The sequence below is a fragment of the Oryctolagus cuniculus genome, chromosome 5 (assembly GCF_051225735.1).
Source record: "Oryctolagus cuniculus isolate XC-2025 breed Fujian yellow rabbit chromosome 5, ASM5122573v1, whole genome shotgun sequence".
NCBI classification, from domain to species: Eukaryota; Metazoa; Chordata; class Mammalia; order Lagomorpha; family Leporidae; genus Oryctolagus; species Oryctolagus cuniculus.
The window spans coordinates 159863589-159883647 of NC_142871.1; the positions used below are offsets into that span (position 1 = coordinate 159863589).

At 43.6% G+C, this 20059-nt stretch overlaps 1 protein-coding gene across 6 annotated transcripts in view; it reads right to left on the bottom strand.

Moving 5' to 3' along the window:
* The window catches only part of SYCP2L (synaptonemal complex protein 2 like), a 131323-nt gene that overhangs the window by 50927 nt on the left and 60337 nt on the right, over positions 1-20059 (bottom strand). For all 6 annotated transcript variants that reach the window (XM_089333402.1, XM_089333399.1, XM_051855852.3 and 3 more), the window contains 3 exons: positions 19040-19142; positions 14099-14172; positions 13520-13589 (listed from right to left, as the gene is read on the bottom strand). In XM_089333402.1, the coding sequence (XP_089189528.1) occupies positions 13520-13589; positions 14099-14172; positions 19040-19142 (247 nt within the window). The remainder of the gene's footprint in view (positions 1-13519; positions 13590-14098; positions 14173-19039; positions 19143-20059) is intronic.

Consider the following 20059-nt stretch of genomic DNA (forward strand, 5'->3'; position numbering starts at 1 on the left):
GATTACGAATGAGTTTGTTTGCCACTAGTCAGTGTAGACATGCCTCTGGCCCTGGGCAGGGTTTTTCTGATAAGCCACCTTGGCCTCTTAACATCCATCCTACCGGACTCCTTTTGGTAAAGTTCCTGGCTGTTGGTTTTGACAGGATTAGAAAGTCACAAAGTTTTTCGAAGAATGGCCTATGGGCAGGGCAGGCAGCTGAACTGAAGGCTCCTGGACTGTCGGTCTTTCTCAAAATGCGAAATGTTCTCTAATTATAGTGCTTAGCTGTCTGTCAGTGTTCACTCTCACTTTGCCATTGGTGAAATGTTAGCCTTTGAGGACTCCCCTTCTGCCTTTGCCTTAAAAATCCTTATTCTGGGGCTGGTGCTGTGGTGTGGTAGGCTAAGCCTCCGCCTGCAGCACTGGCAACCCATATGGTTCGTGTCTCAGCTGCTCCTCTTCTGTCCCAACTCCATTTTACGGTCTGGGAAAGCAGTGCAAGATGACCCAAAGTGCTTGGGCCCCTGCATCCATGTGGGAGACCTGGAAGAAAATTCTGGCTTAGGGCTTCGGATCAGACCACCTCTGGCCATTGCGACCATTTAGGGAGTGAACCAGTGGATGGAAGATCCTCTGCAATTCTGCCTCTCAAATAAATTTTAAAAATAAAAGACATTCTCCTCAGACATAGAAAAAATGCTGAAATTCACATGGAAGCACAGGAGTCCCCAAATAGCTAAATCAATCTTCTACAACAAAAACAAAGCCAGAGGCATCAAAATACCAGATTTCAGGACATGCTACAGGACGGTTATAATCAATTGGTACAAAAACAGATGGATGGAACAGAATAGAAACACCAGAAATCAACCCCCACATCTACAACCAACTTATCTTTGACAAATCAATCCCTGGAGCAAGGACAGTCTCTTCAACAAATGGTGCTGGGAAACTGGATCTCCACATGCAGAAGCTTGAAGCAAGACCCCTACCTTACACAAAAATTCATTTGAAATGGACCAAAGACCTAAATCTATGACCTGATGCCATCAAATTATTAGAGAACATTGGGGAAACCCTGCAAGACATTGGCACAAAGAGTTCTTGGAAAAGAGCCCGGAGCCACAGGCAGTTGAAGCTAAAATTGACAAATGGGATTACATCAAATTTAGAAGCTTCTGTACTGCAAAAGAAAGTCAGGAAAGGGAAGAGGCAACTGACAGAATGAGAGAAATTATTTGCAAACTATGCAACTGATAAAGCATTAATAACCCACATATATAAAGAGATGAGGAAACTCAACAACAAAACAAACAATTGAGTTAAGAAATGGGCAAAGGACTTAGGCATTTTTCAAAGAAGAAATCCCAATGGCCAACACACACATGAAAAAATGCTCAGGTTTACTAGCCATCAGGGAAATGCAAATCAAAACCACAATGAGGTTTCACCTCACCTCAGTTAGAATGGCTTCATACAGAAATTGACAAACCACAAATGCTGGTGAGGATGGTGAGAATGCAAGCTGGAACAGCCACTGTGGCATACAGTATTGAGATACCTCAGAAATCTGAATGCAGACCTACCATACGACCCAGCCATCCCACTCCTGGGAATTTACCCTAAGGGAAATGAAATCAGCATATGAAAGAGTGATCTGTACCCCCATGTTTATCACAGCTCAGTTCATAATAGCTAAGACATGGAATCAACCCTAATGCCTGTCAGCTGAAGATTGACTAAAGAAATTATGGGATATGTACACCATGGAATACTACACAGCGGTAAACATAAAATGAAATTCTATCATTTGCAAAATGGATGAAACTGGAAAACACCATACTTAGTGAAATAAATCAGTCCCAAATGGATAAATACCATATGTTCTCCCTGATCTGTGGTAACAGAGGACCTAAAAGGAAATCTATAGAAGTAAAATTGACGCTTTGAAATGCATGAATTTGAATGGCCCTTGTCTTGACTACTGAGGAACAGTTTTTTAAATATATTATTTGTTGAACTATTTACTTGGTATAGAATTAATCATGTCTATAAAGTTAAATGCAAATATATCTTAGTAGAAAATAAGAATGGGAATAGGAGGAGGAGGAGGAAGAGGTGTGGGTGGGAGGGCGGGTATGGCGGGAAGAATCACTACATTCCTAAAGCTGTGTTTAGGAAATGCATGAAGTTTGTATTCCTTAAATAAAAGTTTTCTGGGAAAAAAAGTGAAGTGAAAGAATGAGGAAAAGAGAAATGCCAGGTAAATGTAAGTTCAGTGCAGCTGGTATTGCTTTATCAACACAAATTAAGTCAAAAGCGTTAGGAAAAATGTGTCACTTCCTAATGCACATGGCAACCTCTGCCTCCAAATATGCCAAATAAAAATGGAAGGAACATGGGGAGACAGGACACAGAGACTACGCATGACATCTGGATACAGCATCAGCCAGAAGGCAAGTACACCAAGGCCTTCATGTAAGCCCCGGCAAATTCTAAAGGACGAGTCTTGTGCTATGTCTCTAAGCATGTTGCAATGAAGCCAGCAATAAGTAACCAAAGCACAGCTTTAAAATATCCCACACGCTTGGAAATTATATTTTACTAAGTAACTGAAATCTTTAAATATCAAAAAGGAAAACATAATATTAATGGTTACTAAAACATCACATATCAAAACATAGTGACACAGCCAAAACCTTTAAGAAGGTAACAAATATATTCATCAAGACACAAAACAGGTTATAAACACATGAACATTCAATCCAAAACCTTGAAAAAGAGCCCTAGAAAAAAACTCAAGGTGCAAAAAGAAAAAAAAAAGGCAGTTAACGAAAGAGAAAACAGCAATAAACATAGAAAAGAGTGAAAAAAGACCAATTCTTTTGAAAGATGAATTAGGTGCATCTGTAGTAATATTTATCAAGGACAAGAGAACACATGCAAATCAGCAAGTATAGTACAAGAGAGACAACCACAGAGTAAAATTAAACACTCTGAAGCACAGCAAAAAAAAAAAACAAAAAACACAAAAAAAAACAACAAAAAAAAAAACACAGAATTCCCAAACTGATTCCCAAGACACAGTTTGGACATATCAGGACTATTAAGTGAATTGAAACAAATGTGCACTTTTTAATCCATAGAGAATTGGTCCAGAGCATCCGAGATACAAAATCCAGACGTTCAAATCCCTTACACAGAATGGTACAATGTGTACGTGGAGCATATGCAGATCACCTGTATGTATTAAATCATCTCTAGACTCCTGAAAATACCTAATGTAATGTAAATTATTTATAAATAGATGCTGGGGCTGGCATTGTAGAGTGGTGATTAAAGCTGCCGCCTGCAGCACCAGCATTCCCTGTAGTTGTCAGTTCGAGTCTCAGTTGCTCCACTTTCAACCCATCTCCCTGCTAATGTGCCTGGGAAATTAGCAGATGAGCCAAGTCCTTGGACCCCTGCACCCATGAAAGAGACCCAGAAGATTCTGGCTCCTGGCTTTGTATCAGCCCAGCTCCAGCTGTAGTGGCTATTTGAGGGGTGAACCAGCAGATGGAAGAGCAATCTCTCTCCCTCCCTCTTTCAATTAAATAAATCTTAAAAGATGCTAGACTGCACTGTTTAGGAAATAATGACAAGAAAATCAACACATGGTCAATACAGATACGATTTTTAATATTTTTAAAGATTTATTTGAAAGTCAGGGTTACACAGACAGAGGAGAGGCAGAAAGAAAGGTCTTCCATCCACTGGTTCACTCCCTAACTGGACTCTACAGCAGAGCTGCGCCAACATGAAGCCAGGAGCTTCCTCTGGGGCTCCCACATGGGTGCAGGGGCCCAAGGACTTGAGCCATCTTCTACTGCTTTCCCAGGTCATAGCAGAGAGCTGGATTGGAAGTGGAGCAGCCCGGTCTTGAACTGGCGCCCATATGGGATGCTGGCACCTCAGGCTAGGGTGTTAACCCGCTGCGCCACAGCACTGGCCCCCAAATGTGATTTTTTTGCAATACCTACAATCAGCAGTTGGTTGAACTTGGAACCCATAGATACAGAGGACTACAGGTTATAAAAACCACATCCCCAAAACTCCCAGGCATTTTTTTAAAGATTTATTTATTTGATAGAGTTACACAAAGAGAAGAGAGGCAGAGGGAGAGGCAGGTCTTCCATCTGATGATTCACTCCCCAGATGGTTGCAACGGCCAGAGCTGCACTGATCTGAAGCCAAGTCTCTCACGTGGGTGCAGGGGCCCAAGGACTTGTGCCATCTTCTACTGCTTTCCCAGGCCATAGCAGAGAGCTGGATCAGAAGTGGAGCAGCCAGATCTGGAACTGGCGCCCATATGGGATGCCAGCACTTCAGGCCAGGGTGTTAACCCACTGCACCGGCCCCAACCCAGGCATTTTTATAGGTAATTTCTATTAAACTTTTTAAGAAGTAGTTACCTCTTTCCTATACAATTTTTTTCCAGAAAACTAGAAGCAGCTTCCCAGCCTTCTCCAAGCAGGTTAGGACAACAGTGATCCCAATGTCAGGTGGTGATATTAAGAAAAACAGCCAGATGTGTTTCAGTCATGGAGACACAGAGCTCATTAATGAAATACTAGCTACTTGGGGGCCAGCACTGTGGCACAGCCAGCTAAGCTGCTGCCTGTGATGCCAGCATCCCATATTGGAGTGCTGGTTTGAATCCCAGCTACTCTGCTTCGGATCCACCTTCCCGATAATGCATCAAGACAGAAGATGGTCCAAGTGCTCTGGACCCTGCCACCCATGTGGGAGACAGGGTGGAATTCCAGGCTCCTGACTTCAGCCTGGCCCAGCTGTTGTGGCCATTTGAGGAGTAAACCAGCAGATGCAAGATCACTTTGCCTTTCAAATAAATAAATAAGTCTTTTAAAAGTTGTACAAGTTAATTAAATCCAAGAATATGTTTTTAAAATGCACCACAATCAGTGAGCTTTATCCCAGGAACACAGTTGGCCCACCATCCCAATACCTACTCATGGAATTTTCCACATTAACGAATGTCAATCGCCCTCCACTGTGTCTGGGAGTCTGACTTTCTACAGTAATTCTGTCTTTCTGCATCTGGCTCGTCCACTTAGCACAGAAGGGGTTACCAGTGGTCAGCAGCGGGGGAATGCAGAGATATTGCTCCAGGGGTACAAGCTTTCTGTTACAATTAGTAAATTCTGCAGACCGATTATACAGCATGGCGGCCATCATTAATACATGGTACACTTGAAATCTGCTGAGAGATCTTAAGAACTTGTACTACTACTACACACACACACACCCCCCAGATAACTATGTGAGGTAGTAGATGTGTTTAGTATCTCACTTGTGGTAAGCATTTCACCACATTTATGGATATCAAACCATGTTATATGTAATTTGTTTGTCTGAAGTCAATAATGCTGAAAGGAGAATGAACTAAAGGAAAAAAAAATCACTTAATTTCTTAAGTTGATATAGAAAATGTAGTTCATCAATTTTAAAAAAGATTTTCTTTGAGCGCAAGGGAGAGACAGAGAAAGGTCTTCCATTCACTGGTTCACTCCTCAAATGGTCACAATGGCTGAAGCTGAGCCAGTCTGAAGCCAGGACCCAGGAGCTTCCTCCAGGTCTCCCATGAGGGTGTGAGGGCCCAAACACTTGGGCCGTCTTCCACTGCTTTCCCAGGCCATAAGCAGAGAGTTGGATAGGAAGAGCATCAGGGACATGAGCTGGTACTCATGGGATACCGCTACAGCAGGTGGAGGCTTAAGCTTACTACTCTACAGAGCTGGCTTCTACAAATTTTAACACTTATTTATAATGAAAAAGAAACTCTGCAACTTTTGCATGAAAGGGAACATCTTTAAGAATCTACAGCAAATATATTATTTGATGGAGAAATTTCAGATACAATCCTTATAACATTAGGAAGAAGAGATAGACTATCTCTGCTATATTTAATATATACATAATGTATATATTGCATTGGCCATTATCATAAATACACACACACACACATATACATACAGTGGCTATTCTCCCACGGCTGACCCCTGGTAAGCACCTTTCTGTGCTAAGTGAACGAGCCAGATGCAGAAAGACAGAGTTACTGTAGAAAGTCAGACTTGCAGAAACAGTGGAAGGGCGATTGACATTCATTAATGTAGAAAATCCCCTGAGTAGGTATTGGGATGGTGGGCCATACTGTGTTCCTGGGAGAAAGCTCGCTTGATTGCAGTGTCTTCAGGAAGAAGAGATACAGACTATCACTGCTATATTTAATATATACATATAATGGCCAATGAAAAGTAAAAGATGTACAAAAAGCAGAAGATATAAGAATCAACAGATGTGAGCCGGTGCCGCGGCTCACTAGGCTAATCCTTCACCTAGTGGCACTGGCACACCGGGTTCTAGTTCCGGTCGAGGTGCCAGATTCTGTCCCGGTTGCCCCTCTTCCAGGCCAGCTCTCTGCTGTGGCCAGGGAGTGCAGTGGAGGATGGCCCAAGTACTTGGGCCCTGCACCCCATGGGAGACCAGGAGAAGCACCTGGCTCCTGCCATCAGATCAGCGCAGTGCACCGGCCGCGGTGCACCGGCCGCAGCACGCCGGCCGCGGCGGCCATTGGAGGGTGAACCAACAGCAAAAGGAAGGCCTTTCTCTCTGTCTCTCTCTCACTGTCCACTCTGCCTGTCAAAATAAAATAAAATAAAAAAAAGAATCAACAGATGTAAGCTATCATTTTTTTGCAAATGATAAAATCTACTTCGAAGAACCAGGAGAATCCTCAGATAAACTATTAGACCTAAGATTTTAGCAGATTATTCCAAGATGGCATATCAGGGAATGACATACTGTACTAGGCTAGGGATAAACAGAAAAAAAGTGCAGCAGGTGCACTCTCAGGGAGAACTGGAGAGAAAACCACACTGGGAATCCTGCAAGAGGAAGAACACTGTGGACCCGTGTGGAGGGTGCGGATGTGCAGCACGAACACGGCCACAGTGCAGCAGCCAAGAACCAGAGAGGGCAGCTGCTTGGAGACAAAGGTGAGACCAGACTGCAGCAACCCGTGGGGATAGAGCCAGAGGGGGAGCACGACCTGGGTCCAGACTGGAGCCCTGGGGGCTAGTGGTTTCCCACAAAGTGGAAGTAGAGGAGGCACATTTACCTCACCCAAACGTCCCCACAACAGCACCTGCTGCCTGGCTGAGAAAGGGTGGGAACCATTCTGGGTTTGGGGGGTGGGGGGGACTGTGGAAGACTTTGTGCCCACACAGCAACTGGCTGACACTGGAGGCCTCTTCTCGGCAGTACCAGCAGCAGTGGTAGGCAGGGAGCACCATTCGGGGCAGTGGCTCCTGTAGACACACGTGTTTCAGAGACTCTAGTGGAGGGAACAATCCACAGGCCCCACTGACATTGGCCCTGGCTGGGAGGCAGCTGGGCAACCACAGAAGACGGTGAGATGCCTGCAGCCTCCCAGGATCCAGACGCCTAGGTGGAGCTGTCTCAGGGGACATCTGCCTCTCTGTTGACTGCAGAGGCTGACGGAGCAGAGAGAAACCTCTGGATCCAGAGACAGTGGGAGCCTTGGGTGCAGAGACAGTGGGGATTCGGTGGTCACATGAGAAGGGGCAGGGAGTAGCTGGGTTTGAGATCTACCATGCCCAACCCAGGTGCTACCCTGGATACTCCGCTGCACCCTGGAGCAATGACCAGAGTCTGGGCCTATCTAGCCCTAGGAAGAGGCTTGAGAAAACAGACTGCCCCTCTGTAGACACTTTTCAAGTTCATCCTGAATTTACTGTGTCCACATTTAGGACAAGTCTGGACTTGGGCATCCTCTAGTGTTGAAGCACTAGACAACAGCCTATGGAGAACTTGCAGCCACCCTCAACAGAGGGCATTCTCTAGCACTGGAATAGCAGTAACATGCACTGACTCAGAAAATAAACAGACTTCTTAGAATTTCTGGGAGGACTAACACCAGCTTATGAAGACTGGAAGAAAAGCTCTAATCCTCTGACATGCAGATGACAGCATGTACCAGCAAGCATCAAGAACTCCCAGGGAACCAGGACTTCACCCAACGAACAAATAAGGAACCAGAAACCAAGGAGAGATCGACTGATAAAGTTCTTAGACACAGAATTTTAAACATGTTTTAAGGAAATTTGAGTAACTCAGAAGACACAGGGAGGGGCTGGCGCTGTGGTGTAGTGGGTAAAGCGGCTGCCTGTCGCTCGCTCCGCAGGCTCGCGGAGGAGTGGCAACGGATTTGCTGTTGTTTCTTTCCCGGGCCCTTCCCGGGTTTGCTGCCGCTCCCCCGCCCCCCCCCCCCCCCCGGCCTCCGTGGAGGGGCGCGCATGGAGGAGTGGCACACCGCAGGCCGGCTCTCTCAGGGGTTCTTCAGATGTTCCTCCTGCATGTTGTCTCTCTCCTCCTTTATAGTCCTCTTCCACCAATCCCAACTGCTGGCGTTCTCTCCCCTCACGCTGAGCACGCTGCTCTCCTCCAATCAGGGGCAGGATCAGCTCCTGCAGCTTGTTAGTCAAATTGGTGAGGCAGCTGTGTGGAAGTTGTCCACTCCCTCTCAGCACCATATTGTGGGAGATCAGGTGCATAGAGTTGTCTCGGTAGTTTCAGTACTTATTTGTCCAAAGTCTCAGTACTTATTTGTCACCCGGGCGACGGGCCCTGCTCCCCCCAGCTACCTGCAGTGTTGGCATCCCATGTGGGTGCCGGTTCAAGTCCCGGCTGCTCCACTTCAGATCCAGCTCTCTGCTATGGCCTGGGAAAGCGTAGAAGATGTCCCAAGTCCTTGGGCCCCTGCACCTGTGCGGGACACCCAGAGGAAGCTCCAGATTTTGGATCAACACAGCTCTGGCTGCTGCAGACATCTGGGGAGTGAACCAGCAGATAGAAGACCTCTCTTTCTCTCTGCTTCTCTGTAACTCTGCCTTTCAAATAAATAAATTTAAAAAAAATTACCCTAACAGAGATACTCAACGGAGAGTATTTAGAAGTTTTTGAGCATAAAAGTACACCAACACTAAGCAAATTTACAAGGCAAGAAAAGGTATCAATAGGTCAAATGGGAAATTAGTAGTGAGCATGAAGGCAGGCTATTTGAAATACACAGAACAGAAACAAGGAAAAAGAATGAGTAGGAATGAAGGAAGCTTATGGGAATGTTGGCAGAGCATTAAAATAAGAAGCATCTGAGTTTTGGAAACTTTAAGAGGGACTTGAGAAGTCCAAAGGAGTAGAAAGCACATTCAGAGAGATAACAGAAAAATGTCCCAAACCTAGACAAAGATACAACTATCCATGGACGGGAAGGTCAAAGGTCACAGTCAGATTCAATTGAAGCAATTATACCACAAGATACATATACTCAAGCTCTCAGAGCTGCAAGAGAAAACAACACATAGGGGTGTCCAGATTTGTCCAACTGTGGAGTTCCTGACAGAAATCTTTCAGGCCAGGTGGGATTGGGAAAGCCCTTTGCAGTACTTAGAGAAAAAACTGCCAAACAAGAGTACTGTACTCAGCAAAGCTACCCTTCACACATGACAGACAGAAAAACACATGCCCAGTAAAGCAAAAGCTGAGAGAACCAATCACCACCAGATCTGTGTACAGGGTACGCTAAAAGGAGTTCTTCAAACTCAGACACTAGCTAGAGAAAACTGACAAGGCTGCTTTTGGAGCCTTGCATTTGGAGATGGTCTCTTCAATAAATGGAGCACATAACATGAGACATGCAGAAAACTTAGACCCTATCTTTCACTATATACAAAAACCAACTCAAAATGGATTAAAAACCTAAAGATATTGAGCTGCTATACTCTTAGAAAAAAAGTTAGGAAATAATTCAGGACACTGGAATATACAATGCCAATGAATTTTATGAATAAAATCCCAAAAACACAGGCAACAAAAGCAAAAACAGACATAGGATTTCATCAGACTGACAAGCTTCTGCATAATGGAGTAAATAATCAGAGTGAAGAGCCAGCCTCTGGAATGGAAGAAAATGTTTGCAAGCTATGTATCTGACAAGTGGTTCACATCCAGAATACACAAGGAACCCAAATAACAAAAACCACCCAATTTGGGCCAGAATTGTGCAGTGAGTAAAGCCACCGCCTGCGGCACCAGCATTCCACATGAGCCCTGGTTCAAGTCCCAGCTGCTCCACTTCCAATCCATCTCCCTGCTAATGGCCTGGGAAAGCAGTGGCAGATATCCCAAGTGCTTTGGCCCCTGTACCTACCTGGGAATCCTGGATGAAGCTCTTGCTTTGGTCTGGCCCAAGCCCTGGTCATTGTGATCCTTCGAGGAGTAAACCAGTAGATGGACAATATTCTCATTCTCTTTCATTCTGACTCCCACCCCCCAAATCTTTCAAATAATAAATAAATCTTTAAAAATAATTAAAAACAGAAAAGATATCTGACTAGATATTTATCAAAGGAAGACATGCAAATTGCCAATACATAGAATGGAAAACACCCTCAATACCACTAACCATCAGGGAAATTCAAGTTAAAACCACGATGAGATACCACTTCATTCCAGTTAGAATGGCTCTTATCAAAAAGACAGGAGAGCAAGGACTGGTGAGGATGTGGAGAAAGGGGAATCTCTACAATACTAATGGGAATTTAAATTAGCACAGCCATTAGTGGAAAACAGTATGGAGGTTCTTCAAAAATAAAAACAGCTACCACACGACCTGGGTATACATAAAATAACTGAAATCAGTTTGTAAAACAGACAGCTTCACTCCCATATTCACCACAGCACTATCTCCAACAGCAAGGCAACAAAAACAACCCAAGTGTCCATATACAGAGGAATAAAGGAGACGCAGTGCATAGACACAATGGAATGCTACTCAGTCCTAAAAAGGACAAATCCTGGCCGGCGCCACGGCTCACTAGGCTAATCCTCCACCTGTGGTGCCGGCACACGGGGTTCTAGTCCTGGTTGGGGCACCGGTTCTGTCCCGGTTGCTCCTCTTCCAGTCCAGCTCTCTGCTGTGGCCAGAGAAGGCAGTGGAGGATGGCCCAGGTGCTGGGGCCCTGCACCCTCATGGGAGACCGGGAGGGGGCACCTGGCTCCTGGCTTCAGATTGGCGCAGTGCACAGGCCGTGGTGGCCATTTTGGGGGGGGTGAGCCAATGGAAGGAAGACCTTTCTCTCTGTCTAACTCTGCCTGTCAAAAAAAAAAAGGGGGGGGGGGACGAATCCCATCATCTGTAACATGGATGTCATTGCATTAAGCGTATTAAGCCAGGCAAAGACAAGTACGGTATATTGCCAATCATGTGTGGAGTCTAAAAACAACGATCACATGGAATTTGAGAGTAGAATGTTGGTTACTAAGGGCTGGGAAGAGTAGCAGGGAGGGAGGGTGGGGGAAAGGTTGATTGGCAGGTACTAAGTTGCAGTTAGGAGAAAGGAGTTTTGGTGATCTCTCACACAGTAGGCTGACTAGATAAAGCAATGTCCCTTCGCCCCTACTTCTATAAAATACACACACATATACATACACATATAGAATAAAGGCCAACAAAGAGAACCTTTCATCTTTTCACCAGAAAGAGATAGTAGTTCTATTTACCCTTTATTAAATGATGTACACCATTGGGACGTCATGCAATACTTCATAAATATGTATAATTTTATGTATAGTTTAAAATCTAACACGATTTAAAGACATTTAAAATAATAACAAGGATATGGAACCACAAAACTTACATACAGAGCTGGTAGGAAATGAAATTGAAACAGCTACTTAGGAAAAACAAACATCTAAGAGTGCTAAAGATAAACATACTCTATAACCTAGCAATCGTACGCGTTTGTATCAGAAGAAAGGCGCATTACACTTTCCAGTGTCATTTATACAAACCTGATCCTGCTAAATCACAAATGCCCCATATCCCACTGAAATGCTGCCTCGGGCTATATCTTCATGTAACTGAGGTGACCTTGGGGTGGGGGGAACGTACTTCACCCAGGGGCATCAATGCAAAGGGCTCTGGTAAATGTCGAGCAAAGGAACGAACCCGCACACAAAACACCCAGTATAAAGCCATCTGTTCACTTTTCACATCACCCAGTATAAAGCCATCTGTTCACTTTTCACATCAGTATTTAGTGCATCTCAAATGCAGGATTTGGGATCACACAGAGGAAGCACGATGACAGGTAACAACTACAAAGGATTTCCACGAAACTCAGGACAGTCCTTAGATCTGCAAGGAACGGGGAGTTTACAGGGAGCGACCTAGGAGGTCAGGAATCAAAGCTAATGGAAGCTTTCAAAGCTCTCAGCCTGCGCAGTGGTCACACATTCACTTTATAATCATTTGTTAAATGTACACATTGTACAACTTCTACAAGAATCACATTTTTCACAATGCAGAAGTAGGGGGAAAAATCAGTGGCATCTAAGGCTAGTATCTCCAATTGAGGTGCTGGGATGGGAGGTTTAGGTTGGAGCAAGGCCAAATTTTCAAAGCAACAGCAGTGGTCTCTCTCTAAAACTGGAGGGTGGCTCATAGATACTTCTGTGGATATTCTAAACATTCTGCATATAAGTCATAGCCATTTGAACCATTTTCATGTTTAATTTAAAATATCAAGGAAAAGAGATGCAGCTAAGAAATAGAATGAGTGGCTATGTGTGGAACCGGCATTGCGGCACAGCGGGTTAACCTACCACCTGTGACACCAGCATCTCACCAGAGCTCTGGGTTCAAGTCCCAGCTGCTCCATTTCCAATCTCGCCCCCTGCTAATGCACCTAGGAAAGCAACAGAAGGTGGTCCAGGTGCTTGGGCCACTGCCACCCATGTGAGAGACTCAGATGGAATTCCAGGTTCCTGGCTTCGGATTGGCCCAGCCCTGGCCATTGCAGCCATTTGGGGAGTAAACCTGCAGATGGAAGATCTCGGTCTCTCCCTAACTCTGCCTTTCAAATAAATAAATCTTTAAAAAAAATGTTCTATTTGTTACATTAATATATTAACACATTGTATATTCATATTTCATAGTAATACATTATCATACAGATGCAATACTGTGAAGTCACCTGGAAACCTTCATACCATTGTCGCCCTGAGAAAATTAATTCAGAATGATTAATAACCTGGCCACATAACTGCTTAGGACATTACTTATGAATTGCAAGTGACCTACATATGTGGGGATGAGATGAGCTCTGGCGTTGGCATCCCCAGCAAAGCGCCCTCCCCGGGCCTCTCTCTCCTGCTGGGCAGGAGGACGGCTGATGGGATCCAGGTCCTGGACCGTCCCTGCCTCGGCACTAGCGAGTCTGGCTCCCAAGCAGAGCCCCAGTTACTCCCTGGACTTTTGTGAACGTTTGGAGCTGGGAAAGCCACTCACTGCTCGGCCTGTGGCCTGGCCATGGTCACTCTGCACAGTGCTTTTATCTGCCACGGTCTGATTACTTTCACTACCTTCTGCAAAATGAGTTTATCCTTCTCTTACCTCTGTCTTCCATGTTTTGCAGCTTATGTTTGAAGCTAGTATTTTCCATTGTTGATTCTTGGTTCCCAATCTTAAAAAACAAAAGAAACAAACCACATATACATGTATATAGTTATGTAATTGAGACATAAGTGGTTTATATTATTCCCTTAAAAATGACAAGCATGTATGTTATATAAATATTAATGGGGGGGGAAGCCAGGTGACTAGCTAACAATTAAAATAGTACCTTAGGGGTGGGCGTAGTGGTAGAATGGGTTAAGCCGCCTCTTGGGACGCCCGATTCCATATATTGCAGTGCCTGGTTGGAGTCCTGACTACTCCATGTTCGATCCAGCTTCCTGGTAGGCAGCAAATGACAGCTGAAGTACTTAAGTGCCTACCACCCAAGCTGGAGACCAGGATGGAGTTCTAGGCTCCTAGCTCTGGCCTGGGCTGGCCCAGCCCTGGATGTTGTAGGCATTGGGGGAGTCAATCAGCAGACAGAAGACCGCTCTGTGCCTATCTCTACTATGAACACGATCAAGCTTTCTGTCATTCTGCCTTTCAGACAAACTGAAAAAAAAGAAAAAAAAGTACCTTAGATGTTTTGTCTTCAGTTTCTGAGTTTTCTAAAGAGGAGAACCCACTCAGTAGCTGGGGACTTCGACTTTCTAGTGAGAGAGAGAACAGTGTCAAGTGAATAAACACGCCAAGAAATTATTGGAGGCAATCACGTTTCACTATTGCTCTCTATTAAATCTGATCATTTAAAAGCAGACACAGCACTAAAAAATGAGAACCTTGTGTTTTTCGAGACATGTATGTTAATTAGGTTTGTAGATCTGTAGATAGCACAGCCAATTACTTCAACTAAATCAAGGACATTAGGAGTTACCTATTTGTCCCCGAAAAACATGGGCAAGGATCCTCCCAGGTCAACCTTGCGATTCTGCTCTTCTCTGCCTTAGAACCCCTCTCCTGTGTGTGTGCTGCTCAGACATGTACATCGTGTCATGGTTATCACTCGGATTAATACTGAGATCACCATGCATGCTGCATATCAGACCCCCTGCAACTTGTTCAACTTAGAACTGAGACTTTGTGCCATTTGCCCAACACTCCCTCATCTCCCCTGCTCCCTAGCACCCAGTCACCACTAGACTCTGCTTTTGCAAGCTTGACTTTTTAGATTCCATGTGAAAGTGACATCACACAGCACTTATCTTTCTGTGTCTGGATAATTTCACCTAGCATCATGTCCCCCAGGTTCATGCCTCTTGTTAAAGTTGGCAGTATTCCCTTCTTTTTGTGATTGAAGAAAATCTACATTTTCTTCATCTTTTCATCCATTGATGGAAATGTAGGTGTTTTCATATCCTGGCTGTTGCTAATAATGATGCAATGAACTTGGGAGTATGGGTATCTCTTTGGAATACCAATTCCATTTCTTTAGGATTTAAACCCAGAAGTGAGATTGCTAGATTGTTCTATTTGTAATTTTGAGACCCCTCTATACTTTTTCCTATAATGGCTACACTGACTTACATTTCCACCTAGTGTATACCACACCAGATTTCCATTTTTAAACATCTGTCAGTACTGTTTCCTCGTCTTAATAACAGCCATCTTGCACAGGTGTGAAACAACAGCTGATTGTACTGGTTTGCCTTTCCCCGATACTGAGTACTTCTTCACAGATACTCTAAGACATTTGTATGCTTCCTTTGGTTATAATGTCTATTCAGGTCCTTTATTTTTTAAATTGGGTTACTTGGTTGTTTGTATTGAGTTGTATGGGTTTCTTACGTCTTTTCGATACTATCTGTTATCAGATACATGACTTGAAAACGTTTTCCTCATCCTGTAGGTTGCCTTTTCACCTTGTTGGTTTCCTTTGCTATGCGGAGACTGTTTAATTTGATGTGGTACCACCTGTTTATTTTGTTGCTTGTGCTTTTGGTGTCTTATACAAAACAACTACCGAGATCAAAGAACCTATTTCCATGTTTTTACTAGAAGTTTTATGGTTTCAAATCAGTCTTTTTATCCACTTTGAGTTGGGTTTTACATATGGAGTAAGAATGTCCAGTCTCATTCTTTTGCACACGGACATCCAGTTTTCCCAATGCCATTTCATAAAGAAACTTTCCTGGCCGGCGCCGCGGCTCAGTAGGCTAATCCTCCGCCTAGCGGCGCCGGCACACCGGGTTCTAGTCCCGGTCGGGGCGCCGGATTCTGTCCCGGTTGCCCCTCTTCCAGGCCAGCCCTCTGCTGTGGCCAGGGAGTGCAGTGGAGGATGGCCCAAGTGCTTGGGCCCTGCACCCCATGGGAGACCAGGAGAAGCACCTGGCTCCTGCCATCGGATCAGCGCGGTGCGCCGGCCGCAGCGCGCCGGCCGCGGCGGCCATTGGAGGGTGAACCAACGGCAAAGGAAGACCTTTCTCTCTGTCTCTCTCTCTCACTGTCCACTCTGCCTGTCAAAAAAAAAAAAAAAAAAAAAAAAAAAAGACTGAATCTCAAGAAACTTTCCTTCACTCACTGTGTATTATTAGCTCAGAAGCAAAACCACACACATTACAGGCAACTAGTCTTTAGCTGTGCTATCAGTTCTGTGTCTGTTTTCATACCGGTATCATATTGTTTCTATTTCTAGAGTTTTGTAAATATAGCTTAAAGTCAAGCAGCTTTGTTCTGCTCTGTCAAGCCTGTTTTGGCTATTGAGGTATTTTGAGTTCCTACACAAACTGAAGGATTGTTTCTTCTCTTTTTGTGGAAAGTGCCATTGAAATTTTGATATGCATTTCATTGAATCTGTAAGTTGCTTTGGGTAATATGGCCATCTGAGCAACATCTAATTATTCCAATCCATGGACATGGGGGATCTTTCTGCTTACTTGTGTCTTCAACTTATTTCATTAATGTCTTACAGTTTTCAATATACAAATCTTTCACCCCTTGCCTAAATTTATTGCTGAGTTTTTCATTCTTTTGGATGCTACTATAAATGGAATGGGATTTTCTTGATTTGTTTTTCCAGATAGTTCATTATTAGTATATAAAAATATGAAATTTTTGTAGTTTGATTGTGTCCTGCAACTTTACTGAATTATTAGTTCTAACAGGTTTTTTGTAGTCTTTGGCATTTCCCATACAAAGATCAATTCACCAGCAAACAGTGATAATTTAACTTCCTCCTTTCCAATTTGGATGCCTGTTTACCCCCCTGCCTAATTGCTCTAGCTAAGACTTCTAGTACTCTGATCTTAGAGGAAAAGCTTTCAACTTCTCACCACTAACTATGATGTTAGCTGTGGACATGATGTTAGCTGTTAGCCTTTATCATGCTAAGGTTCAGGTCCGTATACACCTAATTTGTCCAGAGTTTCTTTATAAAGTGATTTCGAATTTTGTCAAATACTTTCTGTATTTCTACCACACAGTTTGGTCAAACTCTATACCTTTGTCAAAACAATGGTTAAGAATGATATACTACTACAGTTTTAATGACCTGTGATTATTTAAAAATTCACTGGATATGAATGAAGTAGGCATTTTTCATTTGATTATTGTTCCTCGCCCTAGCCCTTGCCCAAATTCCCACTGAACTAGTCTTTTGACTTTAACTTGTTGAACTCTTTAGTGGAGCATTAAGCCTTTGACCATAATACAAATTTAAGAAGATGGTATGTCAAAAATTAAAAAAAGGCAGGGAGGAAAGGAGGGAGGTGTCATTACATTCTTTTTTTTTTTTAACTTTTATTTAGTAAATATAAATTTCAAAAGTACAGTTTATGGATTACAATGGTTTTTCCCCCCCATAACTTCCCTCCCACCCACACCCCTCCCATCTCCCGCTCCCTCTCCCATGCCATTCACATCAAGATTCATTTTCGATTCTCTTTATATACAGAAGATCGATTTAGTATATATTAGGTAAAGATTTTATCAGTTTGCACCCACACAGAACATAAAGTGTAAAATACTGTTTCAGTACTAGTTATAGCATTAATTAACATTGGACAACACATTAAGGACAGAGATCCTACATGAGGAGTAAGTACACAGTGACTCCTGTTATTGACTTAACAATTTGACACTCTTGTTTATGGCGTCAGTAATCTCCCTAGGCTCTAGTCATGAGTTGCCAAGGCTATGGAAGCCTTTTGAGTTCATCGACTTTGATCTTATTTAGACACAGTCATAGTCAAAGTGGAAGTTCTCTCCTTCCTTCAGAGAAAGGTACCTCCTTCTTTGATGGCCTGTTCTTTCCACTGGGATCTCACTCGCAGAGATCTTTCATTTAGGTTTCTTTCTTTTCTTTCTTTCCTTTTTTTTTTTTTTTTGCCAGAGTGTCTTGGCTTTCCATGCCTAAAATACTCTCATGGGCTCTTCAGAAGTGAGATACACAGCAGACCCATAGAATGGCAAATGTCCTAACAGCACTCTGGCCTCATAATCAGCTCTTAAGGCATGCGGATCCGGCTGAAATGCCCATGAGAGTATTTCAGGCATGGAAAGCCAAGACACTCTGGGGGGAAAAAAACCTAAATGAAAGATCTCCGTGAGTGAGATCCCAGTGGAAGGAATGGGTCATCAAAGAGGGAGGTGCCTTTCTCTGAAGGGAGGAGAGAACTTCCACTTTGACCATGGCCTTGTCTAAAAATGATCAGAGTCAGTGAACTCAGGGGGCTTCCATAGCCTTGGCAGCTCATGACAAGAGCCTAGGGTGATTACTGAGGCCATAAACAAGAGTGTCAATTTGTTAAGTCAACAACAGGAGTCACTGTGCACTTACTCCTCATATAGGATCTTTGTCCTTAGTGTGCTGTACATTGAGATTTAATGCTATGACTAGTACTCAAACAGTATTTTTCACTTTGTGTTTCTGTGTGGGAGCAAACTGTTGAAATCATTGCTTGATGTATGCTAAACTGATCTTCTGTATGTAAGGAGAGTCGAAAGTGAATCTTGATGTGAATGGAAGGGGAGAGGGAGTGGATAAGGGGAGGGTTGTGGGTTGGAGGGACGTTATGGGGGGGAAGCCATTGTAATCCATAAGCTGTACTTTGGAAATTTATATTCATTAAATAAAAGTCAAAAAAAAAAAAGTGGGATACAAAGCAGACTCATAGAATGGCAGATTCCTAAACAGCACTCTGGCCTCAGAATCAGCCCTTAAGGCATTCATATATGGCTGAAGAGCCCATGAGAGTATTTTAGGCATGGAAAGTCATTACATTCTTAGAACTGTATCTATGAAGTACATGGAATCTGTTCTCTTAATGTGTATTAACGTTCTGCTAATGTGTATTAGTATCACATTAAAGACTTCTAAAATTTCAAATATATTAAGATCCATAAACCTTCATATCCTTTTTGCAGAGACAATCATATTTATACTTTCCTTGACAGACACTAAAAGAAAAATGTTTTTGTTTGCCACAGAGTACTTTTACCTATATTCACACATATGTGTGTGTGTGTGTGTATGTGTGTGTATATATAATCTCCTACACAAATCAACAGAAAATCATGTACCTGTTCTCTGGGAAGAATCTTCAGGAATTACGGTGGCAGGACTCCCCTGCAATTTTGTTTCAGGAATTTCTGCTGGTGCGGCATTCTGACTGGATGTGTCCTTCTGTAACGGAATCAGACGTTTAGCCAAAAATATAGTACCTTTTTTAAGTGTTAATATTCATAACCATTCAAAACAAGTTATCAAAAAAAAAAAAAGAAACTCCAAGACATGTTCAGTGTCTAAGCAGTTTAAGTATTCAATGCTTAAGCATTTGAAATTAAATATTTAGATCTTATTCTGATTGACTACTATAAATGAGCAGTTCTCAAAATATGGTCTGGAACTAGAGCATCAGAAACACCTGGCAACTTGATAGAAGTGCAAATTCGCAAATTCTCTATGATCCACTCAGTCGGAAACTCTGGGTACAGGACTCGGCAATCTGTGCTTCAACAAAGCATCCTGGTCACCTTGAGGGCCACTGAAGCTGGAGAACCAGGACTTGGTCTAACCCACGGCCTGCTCTTGCTGACGAAGTGTTATTGGAACACAGGACACCCTTTCATTTCCACACTATGATTGCTTTTGGGTTACAAAGGAGGAGATGATTTGTTGACACAGAAACAACATGGCCTGCAAAGCCTAAAATATTTACTCCTCTCTCTCTGCCTTTTAAGTAAAACAAGCATGCAAGCAAACTGGTGAGCATTGTGGTACAGCAAGTTAAGCTACCTCTTGGGATGCCTGCATCCCATATCAAAGTGCTGCCTGGAGCCCCAGGCCCTCTACTCTCATCCCACCTAGCTTCCTGCTAACCCATCCCAGCAGGCAGAGGATGTCAGCTCAAGTGCTTGGGCCCCTGCTCCCCACATGGGAGTCCTGGATGGAGTTCCAGGCTCCTGGCTTCCGCCTGGCCCAACCCTTGCAGCTGCAGGCATGTGAGAAATCAGCCAGCCGATTAAGTGTCTCTTTATCCATCTCCTTCTCTGCACCCACCCACCACCAACTCCATTTCCCCAATAAAATAAACGTTTTAC